Source organism: Fukomys damarensis, unplaced genomic scaffold, assembly GCF_012274545.1.
Source record: "Fukomys damarensis isolate Sample0158 unplaced genomic scaffold, DMR_v1.0_HiC HiC_scaffold_14, whole genome shotgun sequence".
Classification (NCBI taxonomy): Eukaryota; Metazoa; Chordata; class Mammalia; order Rodentia; family Bathyergidae; genus Fukomys; species Fukomys damarensis.
In genome coordinates this window covers 84,514,564-84,537,164 of record NW_022900926.1, presented here as the reverse complement: position 1 = coordinate 84,537,164, position 22,601 = coordinate 84,514,564, and the positions used below count along the sequence as shown (strand labels likewise).

Below are 22,601 nucleotides of genomic sequence, written 5' to 3'. Positions count from 1 at the left end.
ACTCTAGTTTGTATCTTTTTTTCATATTACTTCGTAAAATAGATTTTGTGAAGCCTATGTAGTGATGGTGTGTGTATCTGTCTTTATATAGAGAGGATAACCTCTTGAAATAATTTTCTATTTTTCACAAAAATATTTATATCACATTTGGTCTCCTGTTATTTGAGAGACTACTTTGTTGTGGTTATAAAAAGTGTGCTTGATTAAACAAGAAAATGTTTTTTTGTTTGTTTGTGTTTTTTGGTGCCAGGTATCGAACTTGGGTCTTTGCTATTGCAAGGCAAGCAGCAGAACCACTGAGCTAATTCCCAGGCCCTGAAAATGGCTATTGTAGAAAATATTAATTTTCTTTTTACATATTGAACCATGTACAATGAGGTTTTCCTCCTCAGTTATGAATATAACTTTTATATATTTGTGATATATAATGTATATATTCTGTGCAATATGTTATATATATATATATATTATGTCATACTGTATATAGCATGATTTAATTTTGATTAAAAATCGTAGTTCACATTTAGCTTTGTGACTAATGCTTATAAAAACGTTTCCTTCATATATATTTCACAATTACATTGTATTTATGAACATAAATTATTTCTGAGCTTTGATATACAATTATTATTATTATTATTATTTTTTTTTATACCAGGGATTGAACTCTGGTCATTACACTTGCAAGGCAGGCCACCGAACCACTCAGCTAAATCCCCGGCCCCAATTATTTTTATTTTAAATGCTGATCTTTTATTGATGCATTATTTTACCTAGATTTTCTGCTACACCAAAAGGAAGACTGATAGTAATTAAATTAAAATTTGAAAATAAAAAGGATTTATATTTTAAAACAGTTACATTTTAAATTATACTCAATTAGCATAGGCAAATAATAGTTTCACTGCAAAAATACTTGCACTAATTTTTTTAATCTATGGAGTTGTACTAACTTTGAAATTTTTTCAATTGAGGAAACAGTAAATGCCGGCTATTGCTATTTAGTTTAATGCCCTTTGACATCATGTATATTCTTTTTTTTTCTTTTTATTGAGTTTACTGGTACAATCTAGGTCTACAAAACAGTTACATTCATTACTGGGATGTATATTATTTTGATATAATGTATATTCTTTTTTTTTCTTTGATATAAATAGCCTTCCTTTTATCTTAAATTATGTGAAGTAATCACACTATCATGTAACAGGATACAGTTTTTTTGGTCTTCTGCTTAGTCAATTAGAAGTACTGTGTTTGTAAATCCTAATGGTCCAGAATTTTTGTTGTAGAAAAATGATAAAATGAATATGAAATACTGTTATGCTTACCAATCCAATTAATATGTAGTGTATTATTAAAGAGTATAATAATAACATATCTATCCCTTTCAGCTCTTTCAGGTAAAGGATTACATATGAATATAGTCTGTCTCTTGTATCAGTATTTTTACAATTGTAAAAGTACCCAATCGATAACTTTATTTTTAAATACAGTTTCCAGAAAAGCCAGTTGGATAGCCAGAATAATGGCTCCCAGGAGATATACATCCTGATCCCTAGAATCTGTGACTGTACTATTTTTTTAATGAAAACATTTATTGGTACATTTTAGATATACATAATGATAGCATTCATTGCTCATAGGGAATTTGTACCTGTATGTGATACATCTTGCTTCTTTTTTCTCCAATTCCCCGTCCTTCTGTCCACCCCTCCTTATTTACAAAAGATTTGTTTCCATTTTTTTCTGTCTATTCTATTTTTTCTTGTCCTTTCTTTCCTTTCTTCTTACCCCCCCCCTTGTTCCCCTTTTCATTTGAACATTTTCTTCCTATTTCTAACTATCTTTTACGCATTTTGGTCCTTATTTCCACTTTTAGTTTCTCACACCAGAGAAACAATGTGCTATTTAAGTATGTGCTGTGTCCAGTTTGTCTCAGACTATGGTTTTAAGGTATATCCATTTAGCTAGAAATGTCTTCAGCTCATCCTATGTTATGGCAGAGCACTGCTTCATTATATTAAGAAAATCTTCTTTATCCATTTATCAGTTGATGAGCATTTTGACTGTTTCCAAGATTTAGCTGTTGCAAACTGTGCCACTAAAAATACATGGGTGTGCATGTACTGCTGTGGTATGATGCTTTTAATTCTCTCCAGGAAGATACCAAGAAGGGGAATATCTGGGTCACGTGGAATGTCTAGTTTTAGTTTTTTGAGGAGTCTCCACACTGATTTCCACAGTGGTTGTGCCAGTTTACACTCCCACCAGCAGTGGAGAAGAGTTCCTTTTTCTCCCACATCCCTTCCAGTGTTTATTATTGATTGATTTCTTGTTAACAGCCATTCTTTCTGGAGAAAGATGGAATCTCAGCATGGTTTTCATTTGCTTCTCTTGAATGACCAGTGATATTGAACATTTTTCATATGTCTGGCATTTCTACTTCCTCATATGAGAAGTGTCCACTCATTTCAGGCACCCATTTTTGGAATGAGTCTAAATTTGAGGAGTCTCATTTTTTTTTTTTTTAGTGCTTTCTATATTCTAGATATTAGCCCTTTGTGTGAGGAACAGCTGGCAATTTTTTTTTCCCACACTGGGTGATCTCTTCATTCTATTGGTGATTTCTTTTTCTGTACAAAAACTTTTTAGTAGGATGAGGTCGCAGTTGTTGATTCTATGTGATATCTCCTGTCCAATCGAAGTTTTGTTCATTAAGTCTTTGCCTACAGGAATGTCTTCATGAGTTCTATCTATTCTACCTTTCAGCAGATTTAGTATTTCTTTTTAATATTTAGATACTTTTATCTGTTTTGATTTTAGTTTCGTGCATAATGAAAAAGAGGGGTGTAGGTTTAATCTTCAGCCTGTGGAATACCAGTTTTTCCACTTATTAAAGAGGCTTTCTTCCAGTTAAAATGTTTGGGCCTTTTTTCAAAGATAAGGTGGCTGAGTGTATTTGGAGTTGTTTCTGGATCCTCTTATCTGTTCCATTGATCCTCAGGTTGTTTTTTTGTTTGTTTGTTTTGTTTTTTGCCAGTATCACACTTTTTATCAAGACAGCTTTATAGTGTAATTTCAGATGAGAGATTGTGATTCTCCATGCCTTACCTTGGTTGCCAGAATTGCTTTTACTGTTCTCTTCCTCTTCTGGTTCCAAATGAAATGTATGATTTTTTCTCTCTAATACTGTGAGATATGTTATTGGTATCTTGATCGGGATTGCAGTAAATCTGTATAACAGTTTTGGAAATATGGCCATTTTCATCATATTGCTTCTCCCTACACAAGAACAAGGGATATCTTCCCATTTTATGATGTCCTCTTTGATCTCCTTTTTCAGAGAGAAAACTAGTTTTCCATCTAAACAACTCTTACTTCTTTTGTTAGATGATTCCTGAGTATTTCATTTTTTTGATGCTATTGTGAAATGTATTGTTTCCCTAATTACTCTCTCAGTGAGTTCGTTTTTTATATACAGGAATGCTGCTGATTTTTGAGTGTTGACTTTGTATGTGGGTGTGATATTTTAAATGACAAAAGGGAATTAGAGTTTCATTTGCAAAAATTGCTAATCAACTGACCTTAAAATGGCATTAGTTTAGATTATGTGGTACAGCTAATCTAATCATGTGGGTTCTTATAAATAAAAGAAGAAAAAAAAAAAAAAGAGAGTCAAAGGATGCCATGAACAAAGGACCCAATGCTTTTTTGCTGTCTTTGAAGGTGGATGAAGGAATCCATGAGCCACAGTATGACTTGACCTATGTAAAGTTCAATGTCAAGGAAATTGATTCTTCCTTAGATCCATCAGAAAGAAATCAGTCCCATCCAATACATTGACGGTAGCCTATTTAGAGACTGCAGGTCAATAAATTTATATTTAAAGTAACTAAATATGATCATTATTTATGGCAACAATAGAAAAATACTTCCTAGAAAGTAATTTACTGTATTTCTTTAATATTTTCTTTCCTTTTCTCTAGTTTTTCACTAAATATTTATTGAGTTTGCAACATGTCCTTACCTTGTATTAGATTCTTGGGATATACAGATGAACAAGTCACATTCCCTGTTCATACTGTTTTAACCCGTAGTTCTTCAAAAACAATAGAGGGAAATGAACAATAGGATATTTTCTATTAGAAATAGAAAATACCATTTTTTTGTAAAGTCACAATTCTTATTTTTGCTTCTCCTACCTTTAAAATTTGTACATAAAAACTAGAAATAGAAGTTATAAGAAGATGAATTAGGTTTTTGAAGTTTAAGTGTAGTTACTAGCACATAACATGATGTCATAAATTTTCTTTTTAGAGAAACTGTCTTTAAGTTTAAAGTGGAGATATAGCCCATATACCTTTCATAATGCGGTAAATGCTTGAATGTAGTTATACTGATCGCTTTGTTTCTTGGCGGTGTGTTTTTTCCCTTTCTTTTTCCTGTGTCTTTTAAGTTTGTTGATAGCATGTTATCTTGTGTAGGACAGTTGTAGGAATTTTATTGAAAGCATATCGTTCTAATTGTAGGACAGTTTACTTTTTGAGAATTCTTTGCTGTCTGTATTACACTGATCTTCTATTTTTGTAATAAAATCAACTGGTTATATTTGTTTGGATTTACTTCTGAATTTTCTATTCTAATCAATTGATTGTATTTGTCTATCCTTTATCCAGTACCATTTCTTGAGTGCTATTGCTCAATCCAACAGGGTGATTTCAAAATTGCTTTGGCTATTATAGTTCCTTTATCCCCCCAGGTATAGTTTAGAATCAGCTGGCCCATATCTGTAAACTATCCTGGCATAATTTTGATTGAAGTTGCACTGAACCTATACTTCATTTTTCAGGAAAGTTGATAAATTAACAATATTGAATTGAAATAACAATATTAAAGAATAACACATCTTCCATTCTATAGATATAATGTATGCCTTCATTTATATAGGACTCTAAATTATTTTGCTTAAATTTTTCAAAAATTTTTTTGACATGGTATTTGTACATATTTATGTAGTACAGTGTATATAATGACCAGATCAGAGTAATTGTCTATTCAACTCAGACATAATTTCTTTTTGCTAGAAACATTTAAAATGTACTTGAATGTACTAGCTATTTTGAAATACTCTTTAAGTTGTTGTCAACCAGTTATTCTACTTTGCTATAGAACATAACAAATTATTCTCTGTATTTGCATCCTTAGACATACACCCTACTAACCATCGCTCTCACCATCTTTGCCCCCTTTCAGGTTCTGGTAACCACTGTTCTCTCCTTTCTTAAAAAATCAGTTTTAGTATATGTGCCGCCAAAGTGAGCACTTGAAATCAGTTTTTTAGCTTCCACATGTAAGAACATGTGGTATTTGTCTTTCTGCACCTGGTTTATTTTACTTAGCATAGTATTCTCCAATTCCATTTGTGTTGATACAGTTGACAAAATTCCATTCTTTTTATAACAGTTATGTTTCACTTTATATGTAAACCATATTTTTCTTACACACTCATTCATTGATGGACACCTAGGCTGGTTCTGAATCCTAGATTTTGTGATCACTACTGAAATAAGTATATAAGCACAGATGTCTGATGAATATACTTCATTTCAATGTGTCAACATACTTCAGTTAATTCCTTTGGGTATACACTGAATAATGGGATGGCTGGATTATATATTTCTATTTCTAGTGTTTTGAGGAACTTTACTGTTTTCCCTAATGGCTATATTTACATTTCCCTCGACAGTATATGAGAATCTCCCCTTTGAATCCACATAAGCATTTGCTATTTTCTGCCTTTTTGATAATAATCATTATAACTGGGATGAGATGATACCTTACTGTGGCCTTGATTGTGCAATTTCCTACTTATTGACATCAAACATGTTTTTCATAACACTTATTGGCCATTTGTGTAGCCTGACTAGGGAAATATCTATTTAGATTATGTATCAGTGAGTGCTTACTAGACAAACAGATCTAATGTAAGATACATAGATATATAAGAATTTGCAAGATTGGCTTGTAGCAGCCACCTGCAGTGTCAGGTGTGAAAAAGTTCAAAAGGGCTGTCTGTATGCTAGAGAGCCGAAGGATCCAGCCAAAGGCCTGGAGCTCACTGTAGTGTCCAGTGTGATTCCATATCAGGAAGCCGAGGGGTCTGCGTAGGAAAGCTGTATCTGGGTCTACCCTGGAAGGCAGAAGGGTCTATGCTGGAAGCTGGGAGATGATATCCAAGGCGAAGGTGAAGACTGGAGCTCTTCCAAAGAAACAGAAGCAAGCCTCCCTTCATTGTTTTCCTGGTGCCACTCACACCCATGGTGGGTCTTCTGTTTTCAGTAAATCCCCTCAGCCACACCCAGAACTATGCTGATGCAATGTAGTTAGGCCTTTTTCACACAAGTTGACACAGTTAACTGTCAGAGGTAATTTGTCCATTTATAATCACAATTTTATTACTATTATTATGTTTCAGTTTTGAGTTACTTGAATTCCTTATATATTCTGGAAATTAAATCCTCTAATGAATAGTTTACATATATTTTGTCATACTTTGTGGGTTGTTCACTTTGCTGTGACAGAAGCCTTTTACTTTTATGTAATCCCATTTGTTAATTTTCCTTCTGTTGTCTGTTGTATTGTGGTCATATTCCAGAAATCTTTACCCAGATAGATACCCTAAGCATTTCCTCTGTATTTTTTGGGTAGTGTCATAGTGATGAATTTTATGTTCAATTCTTGGATTCATTTTGAGATGATGTTTGTATACAGGGAAAGACAAGAGTCTATTTTTTCTACTTTGTTTTCATTCTCACTTTTGTTACTTCTTTTGGATGTGCTTTTTCCTTGCTTTTCTATTTCCTTCAGTTCTATCATTAGATTGTTTGAAGTCTATTTATGTTTGGTTGTAGGCATTTGTTGCTATAATTTTTCCTGTCAGTACTGCTTTTGTTGTGCCCCATATATTTTGGTAGATTGTTTTCAGTTTCCTATATTTCAGAAATTTAAAATAATTTTCCCTTCTGATTATTCATTGATTTGATTGCTTCAAAAGAATGTTGTTTAGTATTTATGTATTTCTACAATTGATGAAGTTCTCTTTATTGTTGATTTCTGGTTTTACTCTATTGTGATTATTATGGTTTTATTATATATTTATGTGTTTATTGCCTAACATATGCTGTATCCTGGAGTATATTCCATGAGTCAAAAGTGTATTTTGTGGCTGTCGGGTGAATGTCCCGTAAATTAATGTTAGGTTCATTTAGTCCGAAGTATTATTTACTTCTAAATACTCGTTTTTGATTTTTGTTTTTGTGTGTGAATTATCTGTGCATTGATAAAAGTGAATGTTGAAGTCCCAACTATTACTATTATAATTAAAGCCTGTTTAGATCTAATATTTGCTTCATATAATGGGATACACCAGTTTTGACTGCACATATATTTACAACTATTGTTTCCTCTTCTGAGTTGATCCCTTTTTCATTACATAGTGAATTTTGTTTGTTTTACTGTTTTGATTTAAAATTATCTTATCTAATGAAAATATAGCTAGCTACTCCTGCTAATTTGTAGTTTTAACTTGCATGGTATATTTTCAGACTATTTACTGTTAAGTGAATTTTTTATAGTAAGCACATTGTTAGGTCCGTTTCTTAATTTATTTGGTTATTCTGTATTTTTCAGAGCTGGGATTTAGTTCAGTGGCACCTCAAAAGCACAAGGTCCTCAGTTTGATCCCTGGTACCAAGGGAGGGGGAGAAGAATCACATGTATCTTTACAGTAGAAACTTTAATCCACCTGCACTCAAGGTTATTAGTGAAGTGATACTCCTGTCATTTTACTAATTTTTTATGATTATTTTGTGAATACTTTGTTTTTTCTGCCTTTCTTGTTCATCTTTGTAGTTTTGTATTATCAGTGTTAGTAGTTTGATTTTCTTTTCTATCTTCTGTGTGTCTACTCACCTGTTCAATTTTGTACTTTTTTGTATTTTTCTTAATGATAGTTTCAGTTCTTTTGCTTCTAGTATAGGAATCCCTTAAGCACTCCTTGTAGAACCAGACTGATAGTGATAAATTCTCAGTTTTTCTTGCATTGGAAAGCCTTTATTTCTTACTTATTTCTGAAGGATAGCTCTACTGGGATTAGTATTGTTTGGCAATTTTTTTTTTCTTTCGAAACTTTAAATGTATCATCCCATTCACTCTTGGCCTATAAGGTTTCTGTTGAAAGGTCTACTGTTACTTTAATAGTAATTTCATTATAGAAGACTTGAAGATTTTCTCATGCACTTTTAAAATTTCTTTTTGTCTTTTACTTTTGAAGAGTTTGACTGTATTATTCCTGAAAAAAGTTTTTCTCTCTTTTTTTTAATCTATTAGAGGTCGTTTGTGTGTCCTGGGCCTAAATGTCCATATCCTTCCCAAGAATTGAAATATTTCCAGCAATTATTTTCCTAAGTAGGTTTTCTGTGCCTTTTTTTCTTATTTTCTACTTTTGGAATACTGTTAATATGAAGATTTGTTCACACAATGATGTCTTATAAATCATAAAGGTTTCTTTGTTCTTTTTTCTTTTGTTCTCCTTTTAACTCGTTACTTCACAAGATCTGTCTTTGACCACAGAAATTCTTCCTTATGTTTGATCAGTTCTGCTGATAAAGCTTTCAACTGTATATTTTAAATTTCTTTTATTTAGTTCTTAGACCCATTATTTCTAATTTTTTTAAAGATGATCTTCATCTCTACTGAATTTCTTATTCTTATCATGGGCTGGTTTCCTAATTTCTTTGTGTGTTCTCTTGTATCTCATTAAATTTCCTTAAAATCCTTCTCTTCAATTCTGTATTTGGCAATTTATTGATTTCCTTGTGTGTGTGTGTGTGTGTGTGTGTGTGTGTGTGTGTTCCATTGCTAGAAAATTGTTTTATGACCTTGGAGACATTATATGACCTTGTTATTCATGCAGCTTATGTGTCTGTACTGGTATTTTCAGGCGGGTCTAAAGCCTCTCTCAACTTTGTAGGGTAGCTTTTGTAGACTTTATGCTTGCAGTGTCCTGTGGTGTTGGTTGGATGTGTGGTTTTTGCTTTCATTCCTGGTAGTTAAGTTAGTGTAATGGACCTGTAGCCTTTTCAGCTATAATCAACATTGGTGCCTACCTGTTGGTGTCTCAGGAGCCTAAACTGCATGGGTTGTAGGATTGCATTGCCAGCCTGGATACAACTTTCTTAAGCATGGCAGGTTTGATGGCACCTCTGAGAGTGAGGGTAGTATGCCTATGTGTGGGTACGAGGTGCCCATGGATTTCCATTGTCATTTAAAAGTGGGACCTCCCCAATGGGCCCAGATGAGTGCTCTATAATCAGTCTAACAGTAGAAAAAGTTACCTGTCAGTGTTTTGGTCCACATGGAAACCAGGCTGCGCAAGTGAGCTTAGCTCTGTCAGTGACGTAGGGAGGCATGGGCCTGAAGGGGCTGACTTAAATATAATTTCCCTGCTGCTTCTTGGGGCCTGGGTGGTTAGATGAATGGGCCTGAGCATGTATTATTTCTCAAGGCCTGAACTTCGGAGTCTAGGCTGCTCTCCTGCTTGATGGGGCCACAGGAAGATATGCAGGGCTGCCTGGTTGCTTCCCTGGGCCTCTATGGGATGAGTCACTTGGAGAGGCCTACCTAGCTACATTTTCTTGAATTTTTTCTGGATAATTTTTAACCATACATATTCTGTATCTGTTTTGTTATATTTAAGATTAAACTACTAAAAAAAAATTAATTTATTTCTAGTTTGCCCCCCCGAACTTTGTTTTTTGGTTTTTTTGAGACAGGGTCTCACTATGTAGTTGAGACTGACCTGGAACTCACTATGTAGCCCAGGCTGGTCTTGAACTCACAGCGATCCTCCTGCCTCAGCCTCCTGAGTGCTGGGATTACAGGCGAGCGCTGCCATGCCCAGCTGCAGAGGTGAGGATTGAGGATATTTAAGATTTTTTTTTGTATGAGGGATCCAACTTGGGCCCTTGCACTTGCGAGGCAGGTGCCGGAACCACTGAGTTAAATCCTCAGCCCTGCCCCATTTTTTAGTGTAGATCCAAGTATGAATCTGGTATCATCTTTATTATATCTTAAAAAATCCCTTTAACATTTCTTGAATTACTGGTCAGCTTGCACTGAACTCTTAAGTTTTGTTTTTCCGTATTTTGAGTGATACTTCATCTGTTGTATAATTCTCAATTGACAGATTCTTCAGAGTTTAAATTGTTTTTGTTTTTGGAACAGTAAAAATATAACACCATTGGGGCCGGGGATTTAGCTCAGCGGTTTGGTGGCCTGCCTCGCAAGGACCCGAGTTCGATCCCCAGTACCACAAAACAAAACAAAACAAACAAACAAATAAACAAAATATATATATATATATAAACCCCATTGTTTTGTTTTTCATTTTTTAATTTGAAATCTGCTGCAATTTTAAGAAACCTTTTTATATCATCATTTTACTGGATATGTGTGTCTCTTTTATCAGGCTGCATTAAATTTTTTCATTGCTTTTGTTTTGCACCAGTTTGAAAATGCTATACTATTTTTTAAAATTATCTTTCTGGTATGTTCCTGGGTCTCTTGTTTTATGTCTGTCATTGACTATGCATAATTATTAGTAATTATTTGTTCAAATATACTTTTTGCCTTTTCTGGGTTTCCGATTACACGTGTGCTAAAAATTTGATATTTATCCCACAACTGTTTGAATGTATTGTTCTGTTTGTTCCCCCAGTTTTTCTTCCTTTGTTTCAGTTATGGTAATTCCTTTTGAGTTGTCAAGAAATACTCTTATCCTTCCCTTGGTTCTGTTGAATCTTTTGATGAGCTAATAGAAGATACTATTCATCTTTTCATAAGATTCTTATTTCTTGGGCCGGGGATTTAGCTCAGCGGTTCGGTGGCCTGCCTTGCAAGCACAAGGACCCAAGTTCAAAACCCGCTAAAAAAAAAAAAAAAAAGATTCTTATTTCTTGAATTTTTATAGCATGTTTCTTACAATTTTTATTTCTCTGGTGAGATTTCCTATTATGTCTTGAATGATTGCTATCTTTTCCATAGTAATTATAAATTTAAACTTTTTTCAATGATAATTCTAGAACCTGTTTCATATATAAAGTTTTATTGAATTATGTTGGTTATTTGCTTTTTGTGATTTTTTTAATAGTTTGACCTTTTTGGTTAAAAGCATGTCACCTGAGCAGTACGATTATCATAACATTTATGTTTAGATATGAGCTTGCCTTTCTTTTTGTTAAATCTTTAATTTAACATATATTTGAGATATTTAAAAGAAACACTAAATTTCTTGTATAATAGCAGAGACTATCATAAGCCCTAGCCTTTTGGTTTCCAGACCACTTCAAATGAAGAGGTATTGTCTTGGCCTGGATATAAAATTGTAATGTGTGTGTGTGTGTGTGTGTGTGTGTGTGTGTGTGTACACAAACACATATATGTGAAGTTTTGTTATGCATATATATGGCAAAACTTTATTTTTCAATATTTAACTTATTATATTATGAGATAAGCCCAAGTGTAATAATGAAATAAGAAACCTTTCATACTTAACAACAATACTTAACCACTTAGTAATGAACAGCTATTTTCATGGACCCTCACACACCCAGGTGGATTGAATTACTGTTATCACTAAACTGTGCATTTTACTTGCCCAGTTGCAGAAGCTCATATTTCTTATATATGCAGATTTTGATTGGTAGCGATATTAAGAGCCATACGTAGCTTTTGAGTAATGGAAATTGGGTTAGTGGAAAGAACATGAGAATTTTTGAAATTTATATGACGTGTAGGTATCATGCTGGACAGCATAGGACTGGATTGAACTAACTGAAGTTGAAGAAAAAGAGTAGTGAGGTAGTATCGGGACCATAAAGTTAAGACATCAAAAAATCATGTGTGTGGTAGGTGTGTAAGTAGAGGAAGAGGGCAAAGTGTAAATAAATTGAATTCTTTTATTCATACTTAGAATATATTCTGTAGGGTAAGAATTACTTATATTTTGTTGATGAAGCAGTAGAAGATGTAGATAGTAGAAGATGTAGTAGTAGAAGTAGTAGACTGATGAGATACTTAAACACATGCTCAAAGCCCGTGGTTGTTCCATTAGGTATACTGCTGTGCTTCTGAGAGAGAAAGAAGAGAGAGAGAGAGAGAGAGAGAGAGAGAGAGAGAGAGAGAGAGAGAGAGGGGGAAGAAGAAGGAGAGGGAGAGGGAGAGGGAGAGGAAGAGGGAGAGGGAGAAGAAGAAGAAGAGGGAGAGGGAGAGAGGGAGAGAGGGAGAGAGGGAGATAGGGAGAGGGAGAGAGAGGGAGAGAGGGACCAAGCAGACATAGTGGTGCATGCCTGTTATCCCAGCACATCTGGGAAGCTGAGGCAGGAAGATTACAAATTCAAACATGGACTGGGCTATTTAGCAACTTAGTGAGAACCTGTTTGTTTTTAAATGAATGGATAGATGACACAAGAGAATATTAGATGGATTTGAAAAAGGGCCAATGTGACAATTTTCAAAAATGCTTTAAGTCAATGCTTATCTTTTTATCTTTTAGACTATGAAGGTTTTGTATTAAAGTGTAATATGTGAAGTTTTTGCATTTTTATTTCAGTTGTCTCTTATGACTGGCTGATTTTTGCCCATGGTGTTTTGTTTTTTTATGTTCGTGATTATCTTTGTATGTGCACTATTCATTTTTCCTTCAGGTACTTTTTGCAAATAATTTGAAGGTCAGGAAGAAGATTCCTTCCTGCAAGAAAATTTGCTTTTGCTTTGCTTTTGCTTTTGCCTGGTAGCTATTGAAAATACCAGTCTCCTTGAACATTAACTTGAGTTGAAAGCTTAGGACTACATAAAAATTGTGAAGTGAGGTTGTAGTCCACTGTTTTTAAGAGCCAGAGCCAGATCAGTCTAGTTACTCTTGTGACAAACTGACTTCCCTCCTCATTCACTTCTCTTAGTTTACAAGCCCTGTTCCATTTGGCTAGGTAATTTCTTACTTTGTTTGGCTATAAGAAATTCTTATCTCTTGTGATTTGTTTAATAATTTCCATTGATTTCATAAAGCATGTTGGTTTACTATGAGACAAATTGTTTCTGAAAATTTTTCCACTGTATTTAGAAACTATCTCATTTCTAATTTCATAGAATAGTGCTTTGCTCATAATTTTCATATATATCGTGGCATAATCTCTCTGTTAGGTGTTCTTCCTTGTTTTATTGTATATTCTTTCTATTTATTTTTTGCAAAAATAAATTTCTTTCACAGGCTATATGTTGATAAAATATTTATTGTCACTGTTCACTGATGGTATAAGCTGGGTTTGTGGGTACCTCAAATTCCAGCTTATAGGAGGGTAAATTTCTCCTGAAACTACTCATCAACTTCTCTGTATTATGACATCCTTCTTTGCCAGCCAGAAATTCCCTGTAGCCCTATATATCCTGTTTTTTTTTAATCTTTCATGTTCTTACTATTTTTATTTTCAGAGTGGGTAGAAGACATAAGACACTTTTTTCTCTTAACTTTGATAAACATTCTGTCTTGTTCCTCTTGACAGAATTTCTATACGTAGCTTGGCTACCACAAAATTTAAGTCTTAAAATTCAGGTCTCTGGCAGTTTCTAAACTTCCTAATATATCCCAATTTCCATAACCTTTTTTTATTTTTCTCTCTGTATTTAAAAAACTCTGTTGATTGATATATAAATTAGTACCATCTTTCTAATAGCACCTTATTCTCTGTATATAAAGTTTTGAATTAATTGCTCTTAAATATCTCCTCTCCACTTAGTGATTTCTGTGAATACTGATACTTCTTATACTCATAATTTTCATTGCAAAAGTAATTAAATATTACAGGGGGAAGCTATACTTATTTTAATTTTTATAAATATTCTGTTAAAGTTATTACAGACAACATAAAAAGTAGCACATGAATGTTTATTAAAGCTTTACTCATAATTGCCAAAAATTGGCAGCCTCCGAGATGTTCCCGGTCGATAAATGGATACCCACCATACAATGGATATTATGCCGCAGTAAAAAGAAATGAACTATTCAGTCATAAAGAGACATATATGAAGGAACCTGAAAGGCAAATTGCTATGTGAATTAAGCCAGTGAGGAAAGCCATCCATATTATGATCCCAACTATATGACATTATGGAAAAGGCAAACTTATAAAGACCATAAAAAGATTAGTCATTGCCAGAGGTGATGGGAGAGGGAGGCAGAAAAAATTGGTGGAGCTCAGAGGTCTATAGTAAAACTAATCTATCTGATACGGTAATGGTGAGCATATGGCCTTACACATTTATCAAAATACACAGAACTCTGCAACACAAAAGGTGAACCCTGATGTAAACTATGATCCTTAGTTAATAATACTGGCTCATCATTTATAAAAAAATGTTATGCAAGATGTCAATAGGGGAAACTGAGGAAGAGTATTGGGGGCTGGCAAGAGGTATATGAGAATTCCTTCTTTGCTTCTCTCATGTAGGCCTAAAACTCATTCTTTTGAAGAAAAGTCTATTAATTAAAAAAGACCGATTCCTGATAAAATGTTCATGAATATTAGCTAAACAAAGTAAATAACCTTACACAGTCTGATGGAATACAAGAAATTGTTTGAATGAGTATGTTTATTTTTTACTGTTAATAATTTAGTACTTTTCTACCTTTTTTAGAATACTGGTAGTCATTCGTGTTCTTGTCTCTTTTTTATGTTCTTTTTGATTTTTCCACTTAGGTGTACTTGCACTATCTTGGTACCCCCCTGATTCAAAAGATGAGAATGGAGAAGCTACTGATAACTTGGTACCGACTATTTTGGATAAGGCCCATAAATACAATCTAAAGGTATTAAATTTATTTTCAAGCAACCTATATATAATTTAACTCTTTGGGACGAGAGCATAGTAATAACAATTTTTGGAAGGATTTAATTCTGGGAAAATAATGACAGAATCTATTAAATATATTTCGTGCTTTAAACTTTATCCAGCTTATATTTTAGAAAGCTCTGGTTACTTTTTCTAACCATGTGTTATATGAATCTATTTTAGCAGAAAGTGTGTTGAAAGTTTCTTATGTAAATACGTAAATTAATGAAGATTTACGTTAAATATCTTAGAGGTCAAAGATGTAGTTGCCAGACAGGAAGCCAGACAAGACAGGAGAAATCACACTTGGTTCTCTGACAGCCCTCACATGAAAAGTGACCAAAGGTTCTCAGAATAACTACCTCACTTCCTTTCAATGGTTGTACTGCCAGCGAGACTTAATGACCTCCCACTAACTCTACCTCTAAAAGTCTCATATTGAGACCGCTTTTCAAGAAATCACATTGAAACGAGAACCATCACACTTTAGCCTATCTCTCCTTGGGTAGCCTTGGAATCTGATATTATTTCTTTATCGTATTGGCATATCCCTTTCATTTGTAAAATGACAATCCATATGATGGGTCTATGTATTGAATTTTGCTATGGTTTCTGTTGCATTAGTTTTGTGGAACAACGATTTAAGAAAACAATTCTATAATGAATAATATATCTTATTTTATTGAAGAATGGAAAATTTTCCTTCTGCTTGCTAATATAAAATACAGTGGTATCTCATTTGCAAGCTTAATCTATGTCACAATTTTGGGGAACATAGCTCCATTTGTGATTGTGTGGGGAAGATGGCTGTGGTCATGTTTGTCACCCCGTTGGGAAACAGAAGCACAATTTTGTTGAATGCTTTTGTTTGCAAACCAAATTGTTTACACATAAAAGCATTTGTGAACCAAGGTATTACTATACAGTAGTAATATGTTTAATTAATAATATAATACCTTACTAGAATTGTTTAAACTGCTAAGGCAAAATGATAAGGAAAGATTAATGAGTTCTGTGCTGGTAAATTGGGACCTGCAATCGTATCACTGACCACGTATCTAAAACATTAATTATAGTTAAGTTCATTAATCTCCTTTTATCATACTAATCTTTAAAGCAGGAAATGATCTCTATCTTTCCCCCATTTTGTTGATATTTATTTTCTTACTTTCCCCAAAATAATCCTTCAATTTATCAATTTTACTTTAAAGTTCATAGTGTCAAAATTAACAGTACAAATTGACAGTTGTTCTGTAATGATTTCATTTTCTTCTTTCTTAGAATGTTTCTCATAATTTGCTTGGATGTGTTTTATTGTTTCTATTTTATAAGGTGAAAAGGTTTTATTTTCATTCTTTTTTGTTTAGAAATGGAGAGGTTTGAGGTTATGAATATGTCTCACAATTAAGCTTTTGTTATAGCTCATTAGTTTTGATCACATGTCTTAAATCACATTAGTCACTAAACACTTTGTAATTGCAATTTTGATTTCTGAATTTAAACTGAGTCATTTGGGGAGTGCTTTTGAAATTATGAACAAATAAAAGCCAAAATGTGTGATGTTTTAGTTACTTGTTCCACATTATTTTAGCAATTGTACATGAAGGTTTTTTTAGAAAGTATAGATGAAAAAATATATATAAATTATAATTTTTCAGAGATTGATTATCTGTGTTTTTTGTACTTATTTTCATATTTGCTGGATCAAGAACTGTAGCCCTTATAAATGTCATACAACAGGCTGATTTTGTATGGAGCATAAAAATCAGAGTTGAATTCTTTCCTTTTATATATACTGTATCCTACACTGTTAAGACCACAGCAACGAAACAAGTCCTCTGAATGTAACATCATAGAGATATTTGATAGATTCTTTCAGTTTTTAGCAAATATTCCTCTTTTCCTTCATCTTCATGGAAAGAAGGAATATATTTCCTGCTGCACTGATGTTGGCTTCTGCTTCATGGCCTGTTTTGGCTAATGAAACTTAGTGCATACCGTGCGCTTGCATGATTGTGCTGCCATTTTCTTATATGAGAAGAGGAAGCTAATAATGATGTCCAGGACTGAAAATGACAGAAGTGAGGAACAGATTTGGACCTGAGCCACATCCTAGAGCAGAGCCGTCAAAGCTAATCCACAGATTTCATGTGCATGAAAACAAGTTTGTCTTTGAAAGTCATTGGAATTGTGAAGTTATTTGTTATTCAGCATCATACCACCAAAACCTGATCAAATTAAATCAAACATCTAATAAAAGAAAATCATTTTGAGGTATCAATTCTTATTTTTTATTTAGGATTGTAGAGGTTAAAAACCAACTCAATGCTTACCATCTTCCATTTTAATAAATTTAATAATTTTTTAAAGTAGACATGTTTTCTTTTTTGTGCCTAAGTCATATGTCAATACTGTTGGTTTATAAGCATCCAGTATTTATTTGGATATGATTCTAGTCCTATCATTATATCTCCTTTTCAGCCTTATACAATTATTTTGCCATGTGAATCTTTGATACAATATATCTGTGATTCTTTTTTAAACGATTCTTCACTCTTTTTGAAACATATTATCTATGACTTTTTTATTTTCTTATTTTTAAATGAATAATGTGAATTTGTAATGCAACCTTGGAAAATATTGCTTAAATGGAGTATAAATGGCAGACCTAGCATTTAACTGTTGTCTGTTTTTGCATAGAAAGCACTCATCTATTCATTATGTATGCATTCGTTAATTTAGTACCTTCAATGTGCCAGATACTGCTTTAGATATAGTTAGTGTTTAAGATGCTCCACATAAGGGTTACATTAAGAAGAATAAGGTACTATCACTGTCATTAAGGGACTTTCAATCCACAGGAGGTCAGATATAAACACAAACAAATTTCAGGAAATAAAAAAACACTATATTATGACACTACATAGGAGTAAAAAAATATTTACCTCATTCTTGCAGCAGGAAATGAAGGGTATGCTGGGATGAAGGTGAGGAATGGAGAGACTTATCTTTATCTGGCCAGACTTTTTTTGTCCCCATTAAGTTTATCGGTACATTTAAAGCAAACAATGTATTTACATTTACATTTGTCATTGGGATCCTGTACCTTTACGTGGTATATTTAGGTTCTTATTTTTTTCCCCAGTTCCCTGCCCTCCCTTCACCCCTTTCACCCTTCCCTGTTTACAAAGTGTTTGTTTCAATTTTTTCCTTTTTCATATTTTTTCTTTTCCCTTATTCCCTTTTCCCTCCCCTTTGTACTTCCCCTTTAGCTGTTTTCTTCCTATTTCATACTATCAGTTATACATTTTGAGCCGTATCTACACGTTTAGTTTTTAACACCAAAGAAACTATTCAGTATTTACTCAGGTGTGTCCTATTAATTTCACTTAAGAGTATAACTTCATTGTGCATCCATTTAGCTATGAATGTCTCTATCTCATTCTTTATACCTGAGTAGTACTCCTTTTTATAGAAAAACCACATCTTCTTTATCCAGTCTCCATTTGATGGGCATTTGGGTTGTTTCCAAGTGTTATCTGTTATGAACTGTGCCGCTTCAAACATGGGTGTGCATATATGGCCAGACCATCTTTCTGCAGTGTTACTGTGCTTTCATTTTATGAGAGAGAAAGAGAGAGAATGTTTTTATCAAATATTCTGACTTTAAAATTCTCTGAAAACTAGCAGCCCTGATTAATACAAAATGCATTATATATTTTAGTTTTATACTGGAATAAGAAAGAAGTCTCTAATTCCATAAGTACTTATAAGTCCTGATACCTAAAATTAAAACAGTACAAATATGTTTATTTGATATGATTTTAATTGCTATTGGTAATTAATAAAAAGTAGAAATGAAAGTGAAAATCCTTATATTCTTTGTTTTAAAAATTGTAAATTGATTCACTTAAAATATCTGTACTGTCTGCGTTACTAGTTAAAATTGGTATATAAAGTAGTTTCGTTAGCCATAGTTTTTTTTTGATGTATACATAACAGCTACTTTCAGGTAAAAAAAATTACATCTATACACAGTATTTTAAAAATAATTTTATGGCCTGGGGATTTAGCTCAGTGGTTCTGTCACCTGCCTTGCAAGTGCAAGGACCCAAGTTCTATCCCTGGTACAAATAATAATAATAATAATAACAATAATTTTAGTTACTGTACTGTTAAGATAGAGACATACAAACCATGTCATAATTTAAGAATTAGGGCCTGGTGGCACATGTCTGTAATCCAAGAATTTGGGAGGCTGAGCCAGGATCACTTCTGCAAGTTCAAGGCCACCCTGGGCTACATAGTGAGCCTCTGTCTCCAAAAAAATAAAAGGAATAAAGAAAATTGTTCTTTCTAACATTGTTAGGTATTTGCCAATAATTTATTGTAAATGGTTTGAAGATAATAGAAGTTAAACAAATTTTCAATAAAGTACTGCTTAATAGTAGAAAATAATTTATCACTTAAATATGTGATTCAGTCCACTGAAGTGTAAATGGGTCACACACCTGAAAAGATATTCCAAATTATTTTGGACAATGCTCTTTATTTGTCCTTTGTTGTTTAAAATTTCTGAATACATAGTGTATCTCTATTTTATAGTTTATATCTAGGTGTCCCCCAGAGCATCCTACACTCAGAAGTAGGGCTTTTGAAGGTAATTGGAAGATGGGGGCATTATACTCATTGGTGGGTTAGTGAACTGATGAGTATACCTAAATGTAATGTTAGGAGGTGAGGTCCAGTTGGGAAAGGTCGGTCACTAGTGATCTGGCTTGGAAGCTTGTATCTCTCTCCTTGGCTCTTCTTTTCACTCTTTACTTCCTGTCTTCCATGAGGTGAGCAATTTTCCTCCACCATGCCACTTCAAGGACTGAAACATCTGAAAACATGAGCCAAAAATAAGCCTCTCCTCCTTTCAGTTGCAGGTTTTGGAAATTGTGTCTCATGAACTAGAACACAATTAAGATACCCTGTATACTGTCATGAGGAGTATCGCTGTATGTAATATGTTTTCTTGTAAAGAATAAACTCACGGAAGCTTTTCATGATGGCTGAACATTTGAGCTCTAGTAAAACTAGGTAACACCCAGCAAATTACTAAACCTACCAGAACTTTTAATTGCCTCTATTAGATAATCGAAATAATAACAGTAACTACCTTATGGAATTGTGAAGATTAATTGAAGTAATAAATGTAATGTATTTCACATTTTATTTAGCAGAAGAAATCTTCAGTAAATTTTTGTTGTTGGTTTTTCTTTTTGTTTGTTTGTTTGTTTGTTTTGGTACCAGGGATCGAACTCTAGACATTTGTAAGGCAGGCCACTAAGCTAAATCCCCACTCCAGTAAATGTTATTATTAAGAATCTTCTAGTACTTCTATGCTCAACAAATACTCATTGTTTATTAAATCAGTCACTCTATTAAATAGAGGGAATATACTCATTTTAAATTTTACTTTAGAGGTAATTTTTTTTCTCATTGATTTTTTTCTGTTTTAGGTCACTTTTCACATAGAACCCTATAGCAATCGAGATGATCAAAACATGTATGAAAATGTCAAATATATTATAGACAGGTGAGTTTCTTCTATATTTATAATTGCTTTTATGTAACCCAGTGATAATATTGCTATATAGAATCATATGATATAGAATAGTAAATTTAAATTATATTTGAGAAATTTAAATGGCTTATGCTTTGACATTTTAAATAAATTTAAACTTTTTGAAATTAATCATAATTATTTTCAGGACTATTTCTGAAATGCTTTACAGTTCACTTTCTGCATGAGTAAAGATTTGTGTTTTTACTGTTTTACATGTTTATAAGGCTATTTATGATTTCAGTTATTGATATTTTAAATTATTTCTAAAATATGAAAATGTTGCCTTTTTAAAAAGAAAGTTCAGACTATGAAATATGAATGACTTCTTCTATACTATTTATGTCTTCCATTTATATCTAGCATGATTAAAAGAAATCATTTATTAATATATTTTCATTTGTTAAAGGAATTTACTGATAATCTCTGACAGATGTCATACTTGTCAGCAATAAAGGAACATATGTTATACAAATAAAATTTATGTATTCATGTATTTATGGGCTTTTTAGGGCATTAATCAATTTGTAAAACTGAATATGAGATAATTAATTACTTATTTGGTAATATGTCCAATAACTGATTTTATAATGTAGAAAATTAAAATGCATTTTAAATTATTATATATCTAACTTTTTGAAGAAGGGGAACAGTGTACTTAAACTGCACTGATTAATTTTCAATATGCAAACAGTTTTTGTCTGTGACAAATTGTGAATGTTCATTTCATTTTTACATATGTTTATATTTTAGATACGGAAATCATCCAGCCTTTTACAGGTATAAGACAAGGACTGGAAAATCTCTTCCTATGTTTTATGTGTACGATTCCTATATCATGAAGCCTGAAAAATGGGCCAATCTGTTAACCACTTCAGGGTCTCATAGTGTTCGAAATTCCCCTTATGATGGATTATTTATAGCACTTCTAGTAGAAGAAAAACATAAAAATGATATTCTCCAAAGTGGTTTTGATGGTATTTATACGTATTTTGCCACAAATGGCTTTACTTATGGCTCCTCACATCAGAACTGGGCTAACCTAAAATTCTTTTGTGATAAATACAACTTAATGTTTATCCCAAGTGTGGGTCCAGGATACATAGACACCAGCATCCGGCCTTGGAACACTCAAAACACACGGAACCGAATCAATGGAAAGTATTATGAAGTCGGTCTAGCTGCTGCACTACAGACCCACCCAAGTTTAATTTCTATTACCTCTTTTAATGAGTGGCATGAAGGAACCCAGATTGAGAAAGCTGTTCCCAAAAGAACGAGTAATACTGTGTACTTAGATTATCGGCCTCATAAACCAAGTCATTATCTAGAACTTACTCGCAAATGGTCTGAAAAGTACAGTAAGGATAGAACAACTTATGTATTAGATGATCAGATGGCTGTTTCTTAAGGGACTGATTAAAGGTTAATATTAAAATCATCTAATTTCAAGAAATACGTTCCTTTTCTGTTCAATTTTGGAACAGTACTGTCAAAATCAATATATACTATTATTGTTATCTTTATTAAAGTTTTTTTTTTACTTTTTTAAAGATAGTAAATACTGGACTAAGAAAATATTGTAGAGAAAAGTTGTGTAAATAACATACCTCATGGCATAATTTGCTACCTTTCTTACTAAAATCGAAAATTTGCTAGGATGAAAATTTAATTTTCATTTCACAGTAGATAAATGCCTGTGTTACATAAAGTAGCTATCACACAGCTAATTCCCATTTGTATCCTAGGCCCAAAGATATAGTACTGTATGCATATTTGGTATATCTAACAAAGAAAAACAAGACCTAAAAAAGATAGTGTAACAGATTTTGTTTCTAATTTTTTCACTGATTCTGTTTCCTTTATTGTATTACTAAAGACTCTAGATAACTCTTACTGTGATAAAATTCTCAAAAATATAATCATTTCTCAGATTTGCTGTGAATCTAAAACCACTTTAAATAGTCTATTATGTGTTTTAAGTTGTATACATTAAGCTTTACTGTGAATCGTATTGTATAAGGAAGACTATAGTCTGTACAGT

At 32.9% G+C, this 22,601-nt stretch overlaps 1 protein-coding gene across 3 annotated transcripts in view; it reads left to right on the top strand.

Moving 5' to 3' along the window:
* Nucleotides 1–22,090, top strand: part of Manea (mannosidase endo-alpha) — a 30,504-nt gene extending 8,414 nt beyond the window's left edge. For all 3 annotated transcript variants that reach the window (XM_010603643.2, XM_010603644.1, XM_010603642.3), the window contains exons 3-5: nt 14,814–14,923; nt 20,454–20,530; nt 21,311–22,090. In XM_010603643.2, coding sequence (XP_010601945.1) covers nt 14,814–14,923; nt 20,454–20,530; nt 21,311–21,968 — 845 coding nt within the window. In that variant the 3' untranslated portion in view covers nt 21,969–22,090. The remainder of the gene's footprint in view (nt 1–14,813; nt 14,924–20,453; nt 20,531–21,310) is intronic.
* The last annotated feature ends 511 nt before the right edge of the window (nt 22,091–22,601 follow it).